The 20,148-nt window shown below is 41.0% G+C and overlaps 1 protein-coding gene across 1 annotated transcript in view; it reads right to left on the bottom strand.

The window, feature by feature from the left end:
• Positions 1 to 300: 300 nt before the first annotated feature.
• The window catches only part of TTLL4 (tubulin tyrosine ligase like 4), a 55,477-nt gene continuing 35,629 nt past the window's right edge, over positions 301 to 20,148 (bottom strand). Inside the window, exons 11-19 of the mRNA XM_088472340.1 lie at positions 16,547 to 16,669; positions 16,009 to 16,107; positions 13,558 to 13,692; positions 7,239 to 7,376; positions 5,583 to 5,682; positions 4,055 to 4,265; positions 2,239 to 2,306; positions 1,414 to 1,478; positions 301 to 967 (exon numbers count right to left, since the gene is read on the bottom strand). Coding sequence (XP_088328466.1) covers positions 814 to 967; positions 1,414 to 1,478; positions 2,239 to 2,306; positions 4,055 to 4,265; positions 5,583 to 5,682; positions 7,239 to 7,376; positions 13,558 to 13,692; positions 16,009 to 16,107; positions 16,547 to 16,669 — 1,093 coding nt within the window. The 3' untranslated portion in view covers positions 301 to 813. The remainder of the gene's footprint in view (positions 968 to 1,413; positions 1,479 to 2,238; positions 2,307 to 4,054; positions 4,266 to 5,582; positions 5,683 to 7,238; positions 7,377 to 13,557; positions 13,693 to 16,008; positions 16,108 to 16,546; positions 16,670 to 20,148) is intronic.

Here is a 20,148-nt window from a genome sequence, read left to right as displayed (position 1 = left end):
GTAAGCCGGGTGTCGGGTTCCCAGCGTAGGGTAAGATGACAGGCGTTGGGATTTCGACGCCTGTCATTCAACCCTTACCGGGTTTATACAGTCGGGAAGCTGACGGTCGGGATTCCGTCCATCGGCTTCCCGACTGCTTCCCCCAGCTACACTGACAAATATTGGTTCAAACCACAATATGGGCATTTTAAGGTTGTGCTGCTGACGCATGTACTTTTGACCTGCCAGAGGCATGTTCTATTCTATACAAGGTTTCTGGTTACAGCCAAAGCGCCAACTTAGAGCAAGGAAACACAGATACTTAATGCTAGGCAATTTTTTTTTATTAATATATTATTTTGGCAAAAAAAAAAAAAATTCCCCATAAGAGTAGGACAGACAATAGAATCCCTGCAACTCACCCAACACTAAGGCCCCTGGACTCATTGTGCATATGATTAAGGTCCCGGCAGAACACTGAATATTAAATACAAGGACTAAACACCCCTAAACCCCACTTTGAAGAGATCAACATAACTGGAGTGAAGCAGTTTTCACAATACTTTCTTCCAAAAGGAGTTCAACCCCAGGCACTTATTGTTTTCGAACCACAAAATAACACTTTATAAAACTATACATATGTTACGAGGTGTCTACATGGTTCCTTGTAGTATTGTCTCTCTTACCAGCAGCACAGCGATATACCTACACAGTATCGCTGCCCGCACCCTCGTCACAGATGTATTGGTCAGTGCCCAGATCTAAAACTGATCAATTGAGGTAGATTTTATTTTTACAGGGTGAAGGTGGTGAAACTGAAGGAAATGATGCTCTTCACATGACCAAGGCAGATTCTGGAACAGTAGACAGTGCATTGGATAATGGGGTGATCACACCAAAGTCTTGGTGCTGGTGGACCCCAGAACTCTGATGAAGGGATGAGGTCTTGAAAGAGTTCAGTCGATCCTCTGATAAGGGGAGCAATTTACTGCAGAAGAAACACACACATCAGAATAGATATGAGTAGTCTAAACGATTACAAAAAGAGAAAAATTCTGTAACAAAATAGTGCCAAGTCATTCGGCTGGCTAATACGCCTGTGAGGAACCATGTTTGATACCTGAAGAGGACTTCTGTCGGAAATCTCCGAAACACTGTCACCCAGATCATAAACATACGGGATACATTTTCAAGAATCAGAACTCATTTCTGAGCAAAGTACTAATTAGTAAGAAGTGCCACAGAACAGGCATGTCCAGTTTAGCTGGAAGAAAAATGTATTTATGCCAAGACTATAAAATCTTGCATATTGCATAAATCGCCAATGGAAATGCATTTATTCTGTGTAGTTTTAAATTGCTCATACAATAAACAAATTCTTATACTTAATATTTGAAGATATGAACTGCCCCCACTGCTCCAGCAGACACTGACCTGGGTTTTGTAACATCTGCTTTGATGAAGCCGTTTAGATGCGTCTCACTTTGCCCAGGTGATCTCTGTATAAAGAACCAGACAATGTTACAGTAAAGGTAAAATTATAGCTACAAATAAAACGAGAAGATTTTATCCTCAAGTGCCTGTAGCACAGTACCCAGATCCTTAACTATATTGCTTTGTATTCATGTGCAGCTCCCAATCATTTCAGATAATGGTTAAACAAAGCTAAAAGGCTTTAATCTCTTTATGCGAGATCACTAGATTCCATTATACCAGTGTTCAGCAATTCTAACTACTCCCAGGATTAGTGCTTGGATGTAAAATAAGAACATGCTTCAGTCTCTAAAGGCTCAAACACAGATCTGGTTAAAACTTTCATTAACAACTAAAAGCAGTTATGAATCTGAATGCTCAGCATTAAAACCAACAAACATTTTTTCAACTGCAGTCATGCTCTAAGCAAAGGTCTCTGAACAACAGATACACCTGTTAGAGGCCAGAGATAGAGAAAACTCAGACTCAGAACACGTCCATTCCCAATACTTCATTTTGTCTAGCAACTCCAGAGAACCATTGCAGAGGAGCAGATTACTAAAAAGGAATGTCATTCAGCATTCAGGCTGCAGTGCGACTGTGAAGTCATCAAGTCTGGGGCTTTATCGGTTTACTACTTTCCACTGCAGGAACTATGCAAGCTGTGGCTTCCTCAGTGCTCCCCCTACCTGAGTCGTTGCATGAAGAGCGGCATTTAGTGGCAAAGAAGATTTAGAAGAGAAAAACTAAATAGAGAAAATAAAATGTAGTGTGAGGAGTACTTACCACAGGGGAACGTGGAGCAGAGCCAGTGTGAAAATTTATCAAGCACAAATTTTTCAATATATCCCGGCCTAATTAACAAATAAAGCAAAGTCAAATAAGAAACAACTACAGTCATTCACATACAAAGTACTTTGAAAAGGGGGCTTTCCACATATAGACATCTTAATTGCACACTATTTGGGGAAACTACCAGCACATACTAAGGTTATGGCCATCAGCATAGGTTAATATTGGAAAAGGGTATGACAATCAGTGCGCAATGAAATTGTGAAGTGCAGCAAGTAGGTAACAATACAAAAAGAGTCACACCCAACTCTTAAATAACAGAAGAATATACAGATAGATGTAAGTAACCTTCTAGCGCTCTCCCAATAAACAAGTTCACACAGAAAAAAGGGGAAAAAATATAATCACCATATATGATTCAGCTGTATCCTGGATCATCCAATAAAATCCATAGATAGCCCCTTCTAATCGTTGGAGGAATCTAAAGGTTAGATATCACCCCTCTTTATGTACTAAATCAAGTACCATAGGTGTGGGGGGGATACAGAGAAAGAAAAATATAAAAGATATACGTTTTCTCTGTATCCCCCCCACACCTATGGTACTAATCTTTAGATACAGCTGAATCATATATGGTGATTATATTTTTTTCCCCTTTTTTCTGTGTGAACTTGTTTATTGGGAGAGCGCTAGAAGGTTACTTACATCTATCTGTAGATCAGCATAGGTTAGCCAGTATTGAGTGAACCACTGATTGCCATACATATACTAGACAGGAAACATAACTAATAATCTCTGCATTCCCTAGGCTAAAATCTGAATGTACACAGAGTGCCTGTATGGCACTAACTCAAAAGATATGAGATTGCCCGAAGGCAACAAGTTACAATAGAATTACACATTATCTATACTAATATAATAAGAATGTTGTGTCTGTCTGTTCCAAGTCGGCACTAAAACTACAAAACAGATGTATTTTTTTTTTAAAGATTTCATTGAGAGACACACAACTTAAGGAACATACATTTATTAACGTATAGTGGTGCATAAAATAAATACACAAGTAAGTAACTAACAGAACACTAAACAGATTTAGATGAAAATCACATCGTTTAGTAAAAACTCCTAGAAATAATCTGCACTGTTTCATCTCCATCTGTCACAAAATTTATTGACATTATCAATGCAAGAGATGTGTGGCACCATGTGTGCTGCTGGTAAGGGGTGGGGGGAGAGGTGCTTTGGGCCCAAGTTCACTTGCGTAGAAGAGGCTACAGTCTGTGCACAGGGCATACAGTGACATTGGTGTGAGTGGTGGGTGAAGGTGCTGCTGAAACCAGGCTGTATGGCACTGCTGGTCACATGGGCCACTCCCGTCACATGGCCCCTATGCAAAGCAATACAACCGGAACACCTCAAATAAAAATGTTGGCAGAAATGATTTCATCAAGGGCAAAGCAGCCGGCTACAGCTAGTTTATAATAATAAAAAAAATAAATCCTTTAATAATTTGGCACAATTTCTACCTATCCGAGCTTTATAGGATACAGTATGCTCATGCATGGCAGTGGTTACCAAACGCAGCGCTCAAGGCACCCCAACAGATCAGGTTTTATAGATATCCATAGCTGAGCACAGGTGGTTAAATTAAATTGACTGAGGTACTAATTAAGTCACCTGTGATCCAGCATGGATATCCTTAAAACATGGACTGTTAGGATGCCTTGAGGACAGAGTTTGGGAACCTCTGATGTGTGGCAATCATGCATTACAAAGCTACCCCTGCATTATCTGAATGACAACTACTTACCCCTCTCTCTGTTGGCAAAATACTTCTGCTCCCATTGGTTGGTAAGAATATTGAAGTAACGTGGTTGTTCAAAGAAGCGCAAATATCGAGAGGAGATGGGGGATGGGAAGACCCGTTCAAACAGTCCACAGCGCGAAAGTTCATCTTCAGTCTCCACTAAAACTCGCACGTCCTCTGGAGTCAGTTGATCTAGTACTGTGGCGTATAGATCCTGGAAGACAAACCATTGTCCATAGAAATCACTAGGATGTCAATCATTCTAGTGTGGCTAAATCCTGAAAACAGACATTTTCATGAGCACAGATGCCATCTGAGGGGTCTCCTGTTACTAAATTGATCCTGGCGAATCACTATTAAACTATTCTAGAGATGAAAGTCTAACGGGCAGGTTCTAAAGGTTCATTTCTTAAGAGACACTAACAAAAGCAATCATGGTTAGATGCTGCTAAGCAAAAGATAATGTATACATACTATAGCGTTGAAGGCCATTAACATACGTTAGCTGGCAAATTAGAGGCTATCCAAAAAAACGGCCATGTCATTTGTGACTCTGCCCGGTCTATATCCCTACTAGAGAAAAACTGTGGGGCAAAGACAAAAACCAATGGCTAAGCATAACATAGTTCTAGAAGGCAGGGACATTAATGACAAGTTTGTTATCCATTCATAAGTACATTATAAAACAACTGAGCATTATTTTCTGTAACTACTATATGTGCTTACTTGTACATTGCAAAGTGATGAACATTTAAAAGATACAATTAACTACTTGTTTTGTTTAAGATTTACATATACATATTTGTTGCAGAGCCAAGAGGAATTTTCCTAAATAAATCTGAGGGCGAGGTACTGAGAATATCGGCACACATTGGGGCAGACGTATGAAGCTCTGGAAAGTGATAAAGTAGGGATTGATAAACGACCAACCAATCAGCTCCCAACTGTCATTTTGCAAACACAGCCTGTAACATGTCAGTTGGGAGCTGACTGGTTGGTCGTTTATCACTCTGCACTTTATCACTTTCCAGCACTTCATACATCTGTCCCACTGTGATGTAACTGCCAAGAAGAGCCCAAACAATGAAATATAATACAGCAAAGTAGAGCAAACTAACAAAATTCCAATGAATAAATAAAATCAGTTTTATAAAACTACATTCATAACAAGCATGTCATGGTTTTCTCTCTGCACCCTAATGTAGAGTTCTTCTGAGCAGACAGTGACACCTTCCTGCTTCTTTCAATAGAATACAATGATGAAGACTAGAGAATCACTAACAAGCAGTGTTTAACAAAAACTAATTGTAAGACTCAGCAGTAATGACACCTGACAAACAGCAGCCAATCACATTTTCAGGTCATCCTTGTTTTGACAGATTTCTATGGTTCATCGGGAAAATTCAATAGCATAGACTATTATTTATAATGGACTATATGATGCATTATAGAACAAGAGACCAGTTTTGCTTTGTTTTCTTAGGTTATGAACCCTAATTGTTACAATAGTAAAACATCTAGAACTATGTACCTTATCTGGAATCTTCTGGCTGAGGTAATGCGCTCGTTTCATCTTCTCTTCATTCAGAATATCCGCTGAGCGCCCGCGATCCTTTCCGATGCTGGACACACTTGGTATGAGAAGGAAAAAAAAAAAAAGACTTGATTCCTCCATTACATTTTTCCTACAGTCAGCATAGCTGTGTGGTGCCTTCACTCAGCCCTTTACCATATGTTACAAGTATGTGTTAGGGTTACAGGTGTTTCTGCAGCCCTCGTTAATCCTACCCATGTAATCACAAGAGCTGGTGGCTCAGCCATTCCCGGCTTATGTTGCTCATGTAGACACCCTGCCAGCAGCACCATTAGCTGCTACTGCATATAGTGTGATATTATCAGAGCATTCCCATATGTATTAACCCTGCCATGATCAGACCAATTCACACAAATGTTATTACAAGTTGGGCCCACTTATGAGGACCATAGAAAAGTTTAGGTGTTTTTAAAGTAAAGCTGGATACACACGTAAAGATTATCTGTCCAACCATCCAACTAGTTGATTGGTTGGAATGAAAATCTGGTAATGTATGAAAGCAAATGAAAATCAGCAATTTGCTCCCAAACACCGAAAAATGGACAAAAACTGTTTGAACAAATTGTTTCACTCAAAAATTTAATAAACTTGTCTTAATGACCATTTTCATCTGTTTTCTGGCATTTAGGAGCAAATTGCTGATCATCAGTTAGTCCCATACGTTACCAGATTTTTATTCCAATCAATCAACTAGTTGGATGGTTGAACAGAAAATCTTTACGTGTGTACCCAGCCTTACTCTTTTTATTCCCGAATACACTGAGGCAGGGGTCACAAAGTTTAAGAGCATGGTCGATATCAAAGTTCATAAGTATTTTAGCACATGCTTTAACTCTGGGCTCTTCCTCTTACATGGGAACCAAAGTGATCTGCAAAAATCAATAAGTAAAGGCAGCATGATTACATTAGTATAGAAAATACATTACATAGGACCAAACACTGAGTACTACGTAGTTTTGTGGAGAATGAAATAAAAATGTATGTATATATATGTGTGTGTGTGTGTGTGTGTATATATATATGCGTGTGTGTGTATATATATATATATACACACACACACACATATATATATATATATATATATACACACACACACATATACATATACATACACACACACATATATATACATACATTATATATATATATATATATATATATATATATATATACACACACATATATATATATATACACACACACACACACACACTAAAAAATAGGTGAGTAAATCAATACATCTCGATAGGTCTAGTATACAAGGGATGTTGTAAAACTGACAAATCAAAATACTTTGCACTGGAGGGGATCTATATTGCTGGTCAAACACGTAATCTTGAAGGGAGAAAAGCCAGATGTACTGCTTGTGCAGACTAGATGGATCAATGACTTGGCTGTTATTCTCTGTATACGAGTCCAAAGTAAAAGAAAAGTCCAATTCTGAAATGGTTTATGAAGCCAACAAGGACACTTAAACATTTAAAAAAAACAGGTATTTCAAATGTGAAAATGTACATGCACCCTGGTTACTGCTAGGAGAAAGTATAAAGTGCAGCAATCAGTGCTTTGGGTTAGTCACCACCCTGTACCCACCTGTTAGCGGAGCTGCTGGCACTCACATTACTTGAGCTCATGTCTTCTCTATTAGGGAGGAGGAAGCCGGACAGATTTAGGAGGTCTTTGATCATCTGACCCTTGATATTCATGTCCAGTGGAGAGTTGGAATGAAGGCTGTGGGATAAAAGACATATGTGACCAGGAAATATAACAATTATGGTAAATATACACAAAGGAGCTGCAAATTACAGGTATATAAACCATAGAACCTGGTGCACCGAAATGTGTATATTACAATCAACTATAAAATATGTTCATAGAAATATTACCACTATGTAACAATAACAAATTTAAATTTTGGGTAGTTTGTTCGGAGAGGTCTTGAGAAGCTGGGACAGCAGACCCCACTGTAGTATACTGTAACAGGTGTACTAGCAGACTAGATCTGCAACCATCATGCTTAATTTTAGTGCAATATTCTTCCCAGCCACAGGAGTTTAATGTACAATCCCCACAACAAAAAACCTGTAGACTGGAATTGTTTGTGCCATAAGGAAAAAGGATTATTCAAGCTAAGTGCATTTTCCTTTTTCCTGCTGCTGAATGGGGGTCAGGGGATGCCATGGTTGGTTACCAGGTATGGAGAGAACCATGGCTCGGCTGGACAACAATGTCAGGTGGGGGCAGACTCTGAAAAACCTGTCCCACACCAGACACTACAGAGCAGAAGAGGCAGCATCCAACATGGTGGCTATTGTAGTGTTGGGTTCTGGATGCATAACCTGGGCAGCTACCCATTAACCAATTTAGGTTCCATAGCTGAATTTAAGAATACACAGACACTTACGAAATCCCCTGCTCTCCTCTGTCTCCTCAGATGTAGAGAAGTATCTGTAGTTTAGGTTTTAAGTATATCCATACAGGTGATTTAAATAAATGGCTCTGGAAGCCAAGATATCCTCCTGCCTGCCCTATCCTTCAGTGTATTTATACAGTAATTATGTGTGATTCTGTAAATTGCTTATTGCACAATTGTACATAATTGCACAGATTGCTCACAAACAATGAAAATCCACCGACTGTTTAAAATTAATCTTGGAGCATTTTGTAAACAGAAAATATTCAAATTTCCCAGAATTTGACCAGTAGCAAAATATGACACATTGTGAGTTTTTAACATTTTTGCTTTGATAGTCTTAAAGCAGACATATCACCACAGCCTTCACCTCATATTACTGTAAACACATCCAAGCAAAATAGTCTGGATTTTATATCCACTTCAGCAAGAATTGAATTGCACCAGAAAGCCAGATTTCCGATATGGTTTATGGGAACGGAGAAAAAAACCCAGACCTCTCTGTATTATGCCTCTGACCCACCAATCTGAGGTAGAAGCAGACCATCAACTGCGAGACATCAACAGGCGAACTCCCACCACAGAACGGTTTAAGTGTGGAGAAGTCACATTATGCCGACTATTGGTCCTGGGCCTGAATGTTTTCCCTTCTGGTGGCCACCCCTTGGGAATAACCGAAAGCTTTAGATGTAGCTCGTCCCATACATCCTGATACATGAATGGAGAAAAACCACAGTCTCAACTGCTGAAAGATCTGACCTAGACTCATCAAGAAAGGTAACCCTAGCAGGACTGAAATTGCTTGTGGGGACCTGATAATGACGAGGTCTGACAAAGACAATCTGGAGATGAAGTCATGAAAGCTAACTGAACCCACGGCAGAATAGGAGACTGGGAAGGTGCGGTTTAGGCATGAGGCGATTGGCTAGGGTTAGATCAGAGGATGCCTGATAACCCGAGGGGGAAGAACTGAAAGGATTCACTAACCTCATTAGCTGAACCACCCTGTGCCAATTCCGCAATATAGCACACCAGAACCTTTAACCAGGCCAGCTCAGTCAACTCAGCTGTGCCACTTCCAAACATGTGGGCATTTTGATGCTTAGTGTCACATGCTGCACAAAAGAATCCTAACCCCAAACAGCCCTGTGGTAATCTGGCTTTACATTTGGAACACATAAAACATTACAGGCCTGTCACCAGATTTGGGTCTGGAAGTGCTCGACTTTTTAACCATAATATGACGAAGAAGAAAAAAAAAAAATTGTGAATATTGCCTATGTAACTGTGTATACTCTTCCACTCTCAGCAACAAAAAAAAAAGAAAGAAAGAAAAAGGGAGTGTAATTTATACAGATATGCTGTGGATGTGACAACAGGAAAACGAGGAGGAGAAGCTCACAGAACGGAACAAGACCGACTGAAGGAGAACAGAGGAGCTCACTGCAGGGAACACATGCAGTCACACAACCATAAAAGGACTCAAACAAAACGGCAGGTACGCAGTGCTGGGCGGGATGTCCAGTGTTCCTTGTGGAATTGGAGAAAGATTTATCGGTAAGTACCAAAATACAATTTTCTCCTTTATCCTCTAGGGGACACTGGAGCTCAAGACAGTGGGGATGTCCCAAAGCCAACCTTGCGGGTGGAAAGTGCCAAGAACTTGCCGACCCTGCGGCCAAACCGAAACAGGGACCGAATCGTAGGCCCAAAGTGAAAAACAAGAGCTGAGGATTAAGCATCTTAGAGCACAGGAGACAACAGAAGTCCTCGCTGAACAGCCGCAGAAAATTCAACAACATACTATGTAAGTCGAATGGAACAGGAAAACTGTTATTTAGGGAACAGCAGCAGATGTGAATCATCAGAACACAGTAATTTTAGCTGAAAACAGACCAAACCGATCCGATGGTAGCAGAGTGCCCCAACAAGAATCCATAGGACAGCCCCAGGTGCACCGGCTCTTCTTGGGCACATTCTAAAAATTGGGGCTGATGTGGCATAGAGGGGGGAGGAGCCAGTCACACTTCTAAATGATTTAAAGTGCCAGGCTCTACTCTACCACTGTTTATACCCCACTGTCTTGAGCTCCAGTGTCCCCTAGTGGATGAAGGAGAAATTACCTTTGGTGATAGGGAGGGGAATACTCAAAACCACCCAATTTAATATTAGGTATTTAAATAAAACTTGCTCATCATCTGTAAACTAAGAGTTATGGTAAGAACTTACCCTTGTTAACTCTGTTTCTTGGGAGTCCATAGGGTCCACAGGGATTACCATGGGGTGTAGTTGGTTGGAGTGAGTCGTGCACCAAAACAGTTAAAGCTTTAGCTCCCAGTATGCAGCAGGCCTCCTCCACATATACCCCGCCCCCAGCCAGTTTTGTAAGCAAGCCCAAGGCAGGAGTAGGAGAGAGAAGGAAGAACAAATACTCTCAAGTCCACAGGGTCTCACAATAGATGATGGGAATCAGTGACATAGAAAAATACCCAATGAAGCTAGGTACATCAGGGTGGGCGCTCTGTGGACCCTATGGACTTTCGAAGAAATAGAGTTAACAAGGGTAAGTTCTTACAATAACTTAATTTCTTCAGGGTCCATAGAGGGTCCACAGGGATTACCGTGGGGACATCATAAAGCAGTTTCCCCTAAGGGTGGGGATGCCCCTGAGCAGAAAGGAGAATCCTGCGCCCAAAGAAAGCATCCTGAGAGGTGGACGGATCCACACACTTTTTATTCTAATGAAAAACTCGGGATACCACTTATGGAAAATAACCAATCTGGGTACATAGGACAGCTCTGTCCTAAATAATAAAAATTAAAAAGCAAGCACTCACCAATCCCTAAAACTAAAGGGTCATAACTTCTAGGTGAGCAACCTTTAAAATTTGAGTGCTAAGCTCTGCGACAGATGGTAGGCTTTCTCGCACCAAGCATCGTCCTGACCACAGAGCTAGAGAAACTTTTGGCTCTTAAGAGGGATAACTCAAGAGCCACACAGTCAAAGACAGACAAGGTAGGTCCGAGTGCAGACAATGACCCTGTGCTAACAGGTCCGGTCGTAGAGGAAGTGGAAAAGGAGAGTCTATGGAGACTCTGTAGATCGGTGAACCAGTGGCGCCTAGGCCAGGCTGGAGCTATCAGTATCACAGTGCCACCTTCCTGCTTGAATTTCCGGAGAACACTTGGGAGGAGGGAAATCGAAGGAAAAAGGATATATGAGAGAATTAAATTTCATCGCACTGCCAGAGCATCCACAAAAGCTGCTGAGAGGTCTCTGACCTGGTGACCTTGTGGTTATGACGTTAGGCCATGAAGTCTACGTCTGGTAGGCCCCATTTGTTCACCAGGAGTTGAAAGACATGGAGAAGGCTTTCCACCAAAGTGAGTGCTCTGTCCATCTTAACTGAAAGGTATGATGACCTGTTACCACATCCCATTGCGAAGGCTGGCATCCGCAGTAAGGAGCTCCCACTCTGGGATCCAGAAGGGGTGACCCTCGTCCAGATGGGACGTCTGTACCCACCATGAAAGGGAAAGCTGAACTTCCGGAGAGGAGGATCGTCTGGTACGGGATCACATGATATCTACCATTCCGGGAGAGAGTAAAATTTATGAAGAAATCTTCAAAAGAACAGGCGCTCCAATGGGTTCTATTTATACAGCAGCTGTGTGTATTGGCAAAGGGATACAGCGCTGACAGATATTAAATGGATGTTAGATCATACCAGATGAAGTATAATAAATTAAATTATTAAAAAATGTTACTTCTTTGATACAATTATATATAAAAACAATGATTCAAAACACATTAAACACAATTTGGCCAATTCCAAGGCATACTGCACCTATCTCTGGGTACTACTGATGGTAAATCCAAGTATGATAGTCTCCAACCAACTCACCATAAGCAGGGGTCCTAGATGTAAAGTGGAACTGCAATCTCGCTTTTTATCATCCCTTGGAGTGGTGAGGAAATTGATGAAGAAAAAAATTTTCCTTGGGAGTGACTGAAATAATCAGCCAGGCACACGGCTGTATGCAGATATGCAATAGAGTCCACGGAGTCTGGTTCAGGTCCCAGTGTGAGCGTTGCACAAAGCGTAAATCCAAACAGAGTCCCACAGAGTGTAACAGGTACATCACAACTAACGCGTTTCGCTGGGTAGCTCCCAGCTTTATCAAAGGACCTGTTGTTCCAAAGGGGTCTGAAGGTGACTGAGGTGGATGGGAGTAAACAAATGTCCAGATCAGTGACAGATGAATCAGCGTTTCAACAACATTGCTCTCACCGCGGCTATCTCGGACGGTCTGCCAGCAGACCTGGAGGGAGTTAACCTTCACAGAAAGCAAACCAACACAGCGGAAACCTTTGGAACAGGTATATTTCACTTTATGAACTATTGTGCCGCGGTGATGTCCACCTTCCCAATGATCGCCCATATGTTTTACCCCCATAATGTTTTACCTCCATATGCTTGTATATGTGCCTTTCATGTAAAGGCTATCTGCAGTACGAGGCTACTTCTACCTGTGTGATTTTATTGTGGATTGTGTGAATAAAATTGCATTTATGTTTTTACAATATGAGATCTATCTTTTTAATACTACATGGATATTATGACTGACTGAAAAAGGAAATTCGGTTTTGGAGGTTAATTTGGAACCACTGGACGAGTACCACAGTTGTTTTTTGGAGTGAAAGTAACTCCCATTTGAACTAGATGCAACAGAGACATGTAAAGGATTCCAAGTAGGTATTTGACTATTTTTCCTGCTGGAGGAGTGGTTTAATTTTGAAATCTATTTTGCTTATTTGTGATTGGTGAACATAACACTACAGAGACAAAATAGAGACGTTAAAAGGATTCTAAATGTGACCATTTTTTAATGGTAGAGAAGCACTTTATTTGTAACCTGTTTATGGTCTAGAGACTGCTCACCACACCGATGTACTGCAGAGCCTACTGAGAGCTCCCCGTAGCCAGTGCACTGCAATGACAGGCAGCCAATCTGATGTCTCTGGTGCCAGGCCCTGGGGAGTATGGAGAGCTGCCCCCAACACACTTAGTATTTTTTATTCTGCCCACCTGTGTGCTTCTGCCTACCCCCCTACTGTCCCTCTGCCCACCCTCCCCATATATGCCTCTGCCCACCCAGCCTTTGTGAGCATCTGCCCGCTTCCCCCTATCCGCGTGCCTCCGATTGGCAAATGCATCAGACCCAAATCTGTTTAGGTTTAGCAACTGAAGGACTGAATAGGGACAGAGGGTGATACAGCTTTCGTCACCAGTCTGTCACTTGCTACAATTAACTTCACAACATTTTGGCCATGTATACAAGTCACAATTTAAGGGTCATATTGAAAGTGCGGTTTAGAATATGAACCATACATCAGATAGGTTATTACTGTACAAAGCACATCTGTGCATGATGAACTATGTTCTTAAATGAGCCTAATTGTGAGGTGACAGAAGTGACACTCATACACACAATTACCTGGGAGAGATATTCACTTCTAGAACCCATGGTTTCAGGTTTTCATCCAGCATAATATCAAAGCCGAACAGCTCGTGGCAGCTGTACGGGTTCTGCACGTACATCTTCATTAGACTGTTCACATAGGGTTCAGAGCTGGGGGACAAACAAACAAACAAACAAACCGTAATCTACCAGTTAGGTCCACACAGGCCAGGAACAGAAGCAATAGGATTAAGCTGTTGTGGTGTCAGACTACATGGTGGCTTCTCAGAGTTCTATATGGACATCACAGTAACTGCAGCAAAATATTTTATCAAGATAAAAGAATTCTATCTAAATTAAGATCTGGTCAGTGAAGCAGGTAAAACCTTCCAAGCTTGTCTGCAATAGAGGGTACATTTTCTGTGTCTTTTTCATGCTGTACAAGCTATAAATGAACTTAACCACTTAACTGACCTAGTCAGTTTTGATGCGAAAGCAGCCAGCTATACTTCAGCTGTCAAGGTGCGAACGCACCATCCGGCTGTATTTTTGAAGAGAAAATTTGTTCTACTCATGTGCAGAAAGGATCTCTTCTGACTACCTGGACGTTCCTGCGGACCAGGCAATTTCTGACCGGTTTTGCTGGTAAAAATAGTCAGTCAGTTAAGTGGTTAAGGAGACCCTCTCTCAGTAATAGGCTGACAATATGTGTAGTACGACTTTGCAAACTTTCATCCTGTGTAGAACAGTCATCTCTACAGCCTGGAAACAATACAGCATGAACCTACAGACATTTCATCACGCATTGCTTACATTAGGCGGACAAGCCATTTACTAGAAACCTGTGGAACTGAAGAGCATAATTATCAGTATCCTACAGCAATAAATGCACACAGTGGAAAACAGAATTGTCACTGTATTGCTATAGTAAAAAGCAGCATTTTAAACTCTATGACCCATGTTGTACTCATCTAGTCCTCCTATTTAAATGCTTTCTCCTACTACACTTCTCTCCATCCTCCCCTCACCATCTCTCCTTGGGGAAGATTCAATTGTTTTCACCAGCGGCTGTGACTAATGGGCACCAGGCTGAGCAATTCACTTGTTGCTCCATTCGGAGAAGGATGCAGCAGGTGCACACATTTCTGCTCGCACCCTCCTGAGGTGACGAGCAGAAATGTGCGACAAGTCCTGGTTTTGGGTGCTGTTTGAGCACGCTAACCAGGACTTTAGACTGGTTTAGCAGTTTTACGCAGTTGAACCCAGTCTGTTTCAGTGCGACATGCTTGGGTGTCCAAGGACAACTGAACATCACCCTCAATCTCCCATCACTTCAGATGGGCGATCGGTTGCAATAAAAGCAATTAAATCGCCCCCTCAACTCTTTCAGTAGTACTTTACTCATACACTTCCCTTAAATCAACTGCTTTATGCAGGTCACTCAACTTCCTGCAAAGGAATTGCAGGAACATTTGTCCCTCACATTTTACCCAATCTACAGTCCTCCTCAGTATACTGTAACTAGAATATCTACTCGTTTAAAGACTACTTTTTATCCCCATACTCTAATACTACTCTTAATCCCTTGAAACCTACTGTTTGTCTCTCTGTAAGCTAATTACCTCAGAGTCACATCCCCTACTCCCCAATTCTACTTGTACATCTTCCCTTAGGCAGAGATCAATCTTTCTCCCCTCTCTTAAAAACCTACTGCACTCACTCAATTGTACAGGCAAGAAGCAGGCCCTCGGCTGACGCAAAGTCCGTTCTCCCCTGTACTGCAATCTGATCTGAGAATGTAGAGTCTGCACATCTGGTCAACCACTTTTACAGGCTGTAGACAGGCACTACGGTACTGAAGTACTAAATTACAATTTTTTTCCATATACAGAACTGACCAAGGCATTTAATCCTCAGTGGTTTCCAAGGAGACTAGAGGAATTGCCCTGCAATTATTTAAACAAGGGCCGTAAAAGTTACGGCTAGACAGTTTCGGACATCCCTGGTAGGCAGGGGACTAGCAATGGAACACTGCAATGTTAGTGGGGTAGGATAGCAGAGTTAGTTTAGTAAGGGAGCATCCTTGCACAATTAGTGGCTGATGCAAATTTGAACACAAGGAGTCCGCTATTGCTTCCGCATTGTGTGCACATAATTAAATGCGTATATTCACCCGGATGCAGAGTTGTAAACATCTGATGCTGGACCACACACATTCATACACTTAGTTTCATTGCTCATTATCAGTGCACACTTGCTTGTACGAACCCTATACTAGGAGCAAAACATCCAATTGAAAATCGTGGTATTTATATGTATGCACAACCCTGCATAGCCCGCAGCCCTAGCGACACACTGTCACTGAACTACAAGCGAATGTGCCATTACAATCCAGTTACATCCCTTCAGTTGAAAGTGGAGATGTGGTTGACTTACGTACAACTCTCTATAAAATGTAGAATGTGTGCTTAGTGTTATTAGACTTACGCGATAATTGTCTTTACCACCATCTCTTTGATCTGTTCCCAAATCTTGTCACTGCTGAAACCCTTCTGGTTGAGGTAGGTCCACAATGCCTTTAGTGCCCTGTACAAAAGATGGTCTGGTTATTGACACACAGGTGTTAAGGCTGGGTCTCTGTACTACATTCTATAGTTCACTTCCACGCTTATTTTCACCTCTTCCCCTTCGCTTACATATGTGCCACTGACTTTAGGCATCACTCATAGTTCGCATGTTGTATACTTTTGAACCATAAGCTGATTATTGTAGGGGAGAGAATATAAAAGGAACTCACACTTGAATGTCTACGTCAAGGAGCAAGCTAAAATGTGCTAATCAAGGATATCAGATTAAATCACTAGCGTCTTCACACTATAAAATGATCTTGCAGGAATGCTTGTTAACCAATAATAAAATTATATATATATATATATATATATATATATATATATATATATATATATATATATATATATTACATTGTAAGACACACACAGTCTTCATCACAAGACCATCTTTTTACCATTTGTGCCCCTGACAAGCAGTCTCGTCCGAGTTGGCCTTGTAATCCACATTCTTTTTATTCACACTGTAATTTGTCAAGTGCATAAACTTATTGCTCAGGCTTTTCATGGACAAGGAATACCTGTAAAAGAGAAGATCTTATCAGGATACAGAAAATAGACACGAGAGCTTGCAGATAATTTACTGTAGTCTATAACTATAACCACTCCCTACAGGCAAGCCCCTTTCTTATTGAAGAGTAGAGGTACAACGTCCTAAGGAAGAAACTCTTCTCATCCATTGAGATCTTATCTAGGCCTGACTATGGGGCTTTTCTGCAAAAGGTAATAGGCAATACTTCCAAAACCTCTCTAAGAACCAAAATTTAGACCACCGCTGAATTGATGAGGTTCTGCCAATTAATTTAGCAGGATCAAGGGCCATGTATTCATTCAAGGAAAACATGAGGCAACCTGCTTCAGCCGGGGCCTGAGAATCCAGGTTTGCAACCTCTCTACACAAGTTGTGCCACATAGGTGAATGTCGCTAAACAGATAAAAAGGCTTGCATAGGTGCCACCGCAGCAGAAAAAAGTAAGCTGTTTTAAAGACAGTCTAACCTCTTGGTTGAGTAAAGTCTGAAGAAAAAGAATCATGAGTTCTTCTGGTCCCGGAAGTTATAGAAGCCCTGGGCCAAATGTACCACCCTGACAACATTGTTAACAGGATCAACTAGAGGATGAGTCTCACTAGATTATGGAAGACTACCAAACTTTAAAGGCCCTCCTCCACCACAATAGGTACGCTGAAAGATGGTCCAAAGAATGTGCTATGGACCCAGAGGGGAGGACGTCTCAAACTATTTTCCTCTGAATCAATTGGATATAGAGGCTCAAAACTTTGGGCATGTTAAGAAATTCCACACTAGGTCTGAAATCTCCTCCCCCTCTATATCCCCCAGTGGGACCAGAAATACAGTCAGGTGCATAAATATTGGGACATTGACAGAATCTTCATATTTTGGCCTCTATTCACCACCACAATGGCTTTGAAATGAAACAAACAAGATGTGCTTTAACTGCAGACTTTCAGATTTAATTTGAGGGTAATTACATCCAAATCAGGTGAACGGTGTAGGAATTACAACAGTTTCTATATGTGCCTCCCACTTTTTAAGGGACCAAAAGTAATGGGACAAACTAAACAATCCTAAATCTAACTTTCACTTTTTAATACTTTGTTGCAAATCCTTTGCAGGCAATTACAGTCTGAGGTCTGAAACGCATAGACATCACCAGACGCTGGGTTTCATCCCTGGTGATGCTCTGCCAGGTCTCTACTGCAAATGTCTTCAGTTCCTGCTTGTTCTTGGGGCATTTTCCATTCAGTTTTGTCTTCATCAAGTGAAATGCATGCTCAATCGGATACAGGTCAGAGGATTGACTTGGCCATTGCATAACATTCCACTTTTTAGCCTTAAAAAACTCTTTGGTTGCTTTTGCAGTATGCTTCGGGTCATTGTCCATCTGCACTGTGAAGCGCCGTCCAATGAGTTCTGAAGCATTTGACTGAATATGAGCATATAATATTGCCCGAAACACTTCAGAATTCATTCTGCTGCTTTTGTCAGCAGTCACATCATCAATAAATACAAGGGAACCAGTTCCATTGGCAGTCATACATGCCCACGCCATGACACTACCACCACCATGCTTCGCTGATGAGGTGGTATGTTTTGGATCATGAGCAGTTCCTTTCCTTCTCCATTCTCTTCTCTTCCCATCACTCTGGTACAAGTTGATCTTTGTCTCATCTGTCCATAGGATGTTGTTCCAGAACTGTAATGGCTTTTTTAGATGCTGTTTGCCAAACTCTAATCTGGTCTTCCTGTTTTTTGGGGCTCACCAATGGTTTACATCTTGTGGTGAACCCTCTATATTCACTATATATATATATATATATATATATATATATATATATATATATATATAATATATATATATATATATATATATATAATATATATATATATATATATATATATATATATATATATATGGTATGGAAAGAACATGCGCCTGATAGTGTAGTATTTCAAAATATTTTTAGCACGTGCTCGAATATAACTGTGCGTACCAAAAAATAAATCTTTAAAGCTTATCTGTAGATCTTTTACTGGGACCTCATATGGTTAGATGCTTTCACAGCTTCGGGGTGACCAGGAACCTTAATTAAAATTGGCTAGTATCGAGCCAGAACAAGCACATATAGTGCAGTAATTTTGTGTCCAAAAAGGATGTGGTGAAGTAGTTATAAATGCGTACCAGAATGTTACTTGAATTTCTGCCTAAAGTACTAAGTCGACTCTTCAAACTCACACGATGGCCCCAGCATTAGCATGTACAGGTGGAGTAGGTCAACCTGAATAATCAGTAGTGTGGAGTACTTAGTACTTTATGCAGAAATTCAAGTAACATTCTGGTACACATTTATAACTACTTCACCACATCATTCTTTTTGGACACAAAATTACTACACTATATGTGCTTGTTCTGGCTCGATACGAGCCAATTTTATTTAAGGTTCCTGGTCACCCCGAAGCTGTGAAAGCATCTCACCATATGAGGTCCCAGTAAAAGACCTACCTATAAGCTTTAAAGATTTATTTTTTGGTACGCACATTTATATTCAAGCATGTGCTAAAAATATTTTGAAATACTACACTATCAGGCGCATGTTCTTTCCATACCCTATTTCTAGATCACATTCACCCTGACTGCCATTCAGGAATACGGGAAGACTGCTGCCACCGTCCCCAAAAGGGATCAAAGTGTCACACCTGTTAGCACTAACTGGACTTTATCATTTTTGCACTACGGTGCAATATCACCTGTGACTTGAACCAGAGCACCATTCTACACATCTTATACACATATATATTCTCAACACAACAGGGAAGCTCAGTGTTTTACTCCTGTCGCACCCACAAGCCCACAGATATGGCACCGTGTAGCACACAACTGTATGTGACCATCTCACAAATACATGAATTTATATAAGCGAGATCCCAGAAAAGCCCTTCACACACACACACCTGCCAGGGGTGTAGGAGAAGTAAAGGGATAGGTATAGACTGACAGTATTAAGAAATAAAGCACAGTCAGCACTAGCAAAAGTCACATACAAAGCAGAAAGTAATACTCACTGCACCTTGTCACTACAATCTTGCAAATGGCAGCTAGACTCCATTTTAGAAACAAGAATCTGCAAGACGCCATTTTGTGACCAGCGTCACTTTAAGTTACAACTCAGGAGCTAAGAACAGATGGCAATGTTTTTATTAATCTACCAAGGGCAACTGGAAGAACAAGCTTCCTGAGTAAAAGAAAATAGAATAGACAATGGGTATTTTTACATACAAATTGGGAATCCCTGGATGAAGACAAAGTATAGTTGCGGCAATTGTAATATAATCCAGGCATTGATCTACACAATTGGATTTGTCTGAATCCTAAACAGGTCTTAGCCCCACACACAGACAGGATGGCCCCAACTTCACAGCTTGATTTGGTAACAGTTCACACAAGAGTCTGGGAGAATAAAAGAGATTTTTCCTTTGAAC

This window comes from Taudactylus pleione, unplaced genomic scaffold, assembly GCF_031769625.1.
Source record: "Taudactylus pleione unplaced genomic scaffold, aTauple2 ptg000122l, whole genome shotgun sequence".
NCBI classification, from domain to species: Eukaryota; Metazoa; Chordata; class Amphibia; order Anura; family Myobatrachidae; genus Taudactylus; species Taudactylus pleione.
The sequence above is the reverse complement of the archived record's forward strand: the minus strand, read 5'-3'. Positions and strand labels throughout refer to the sequence as shown.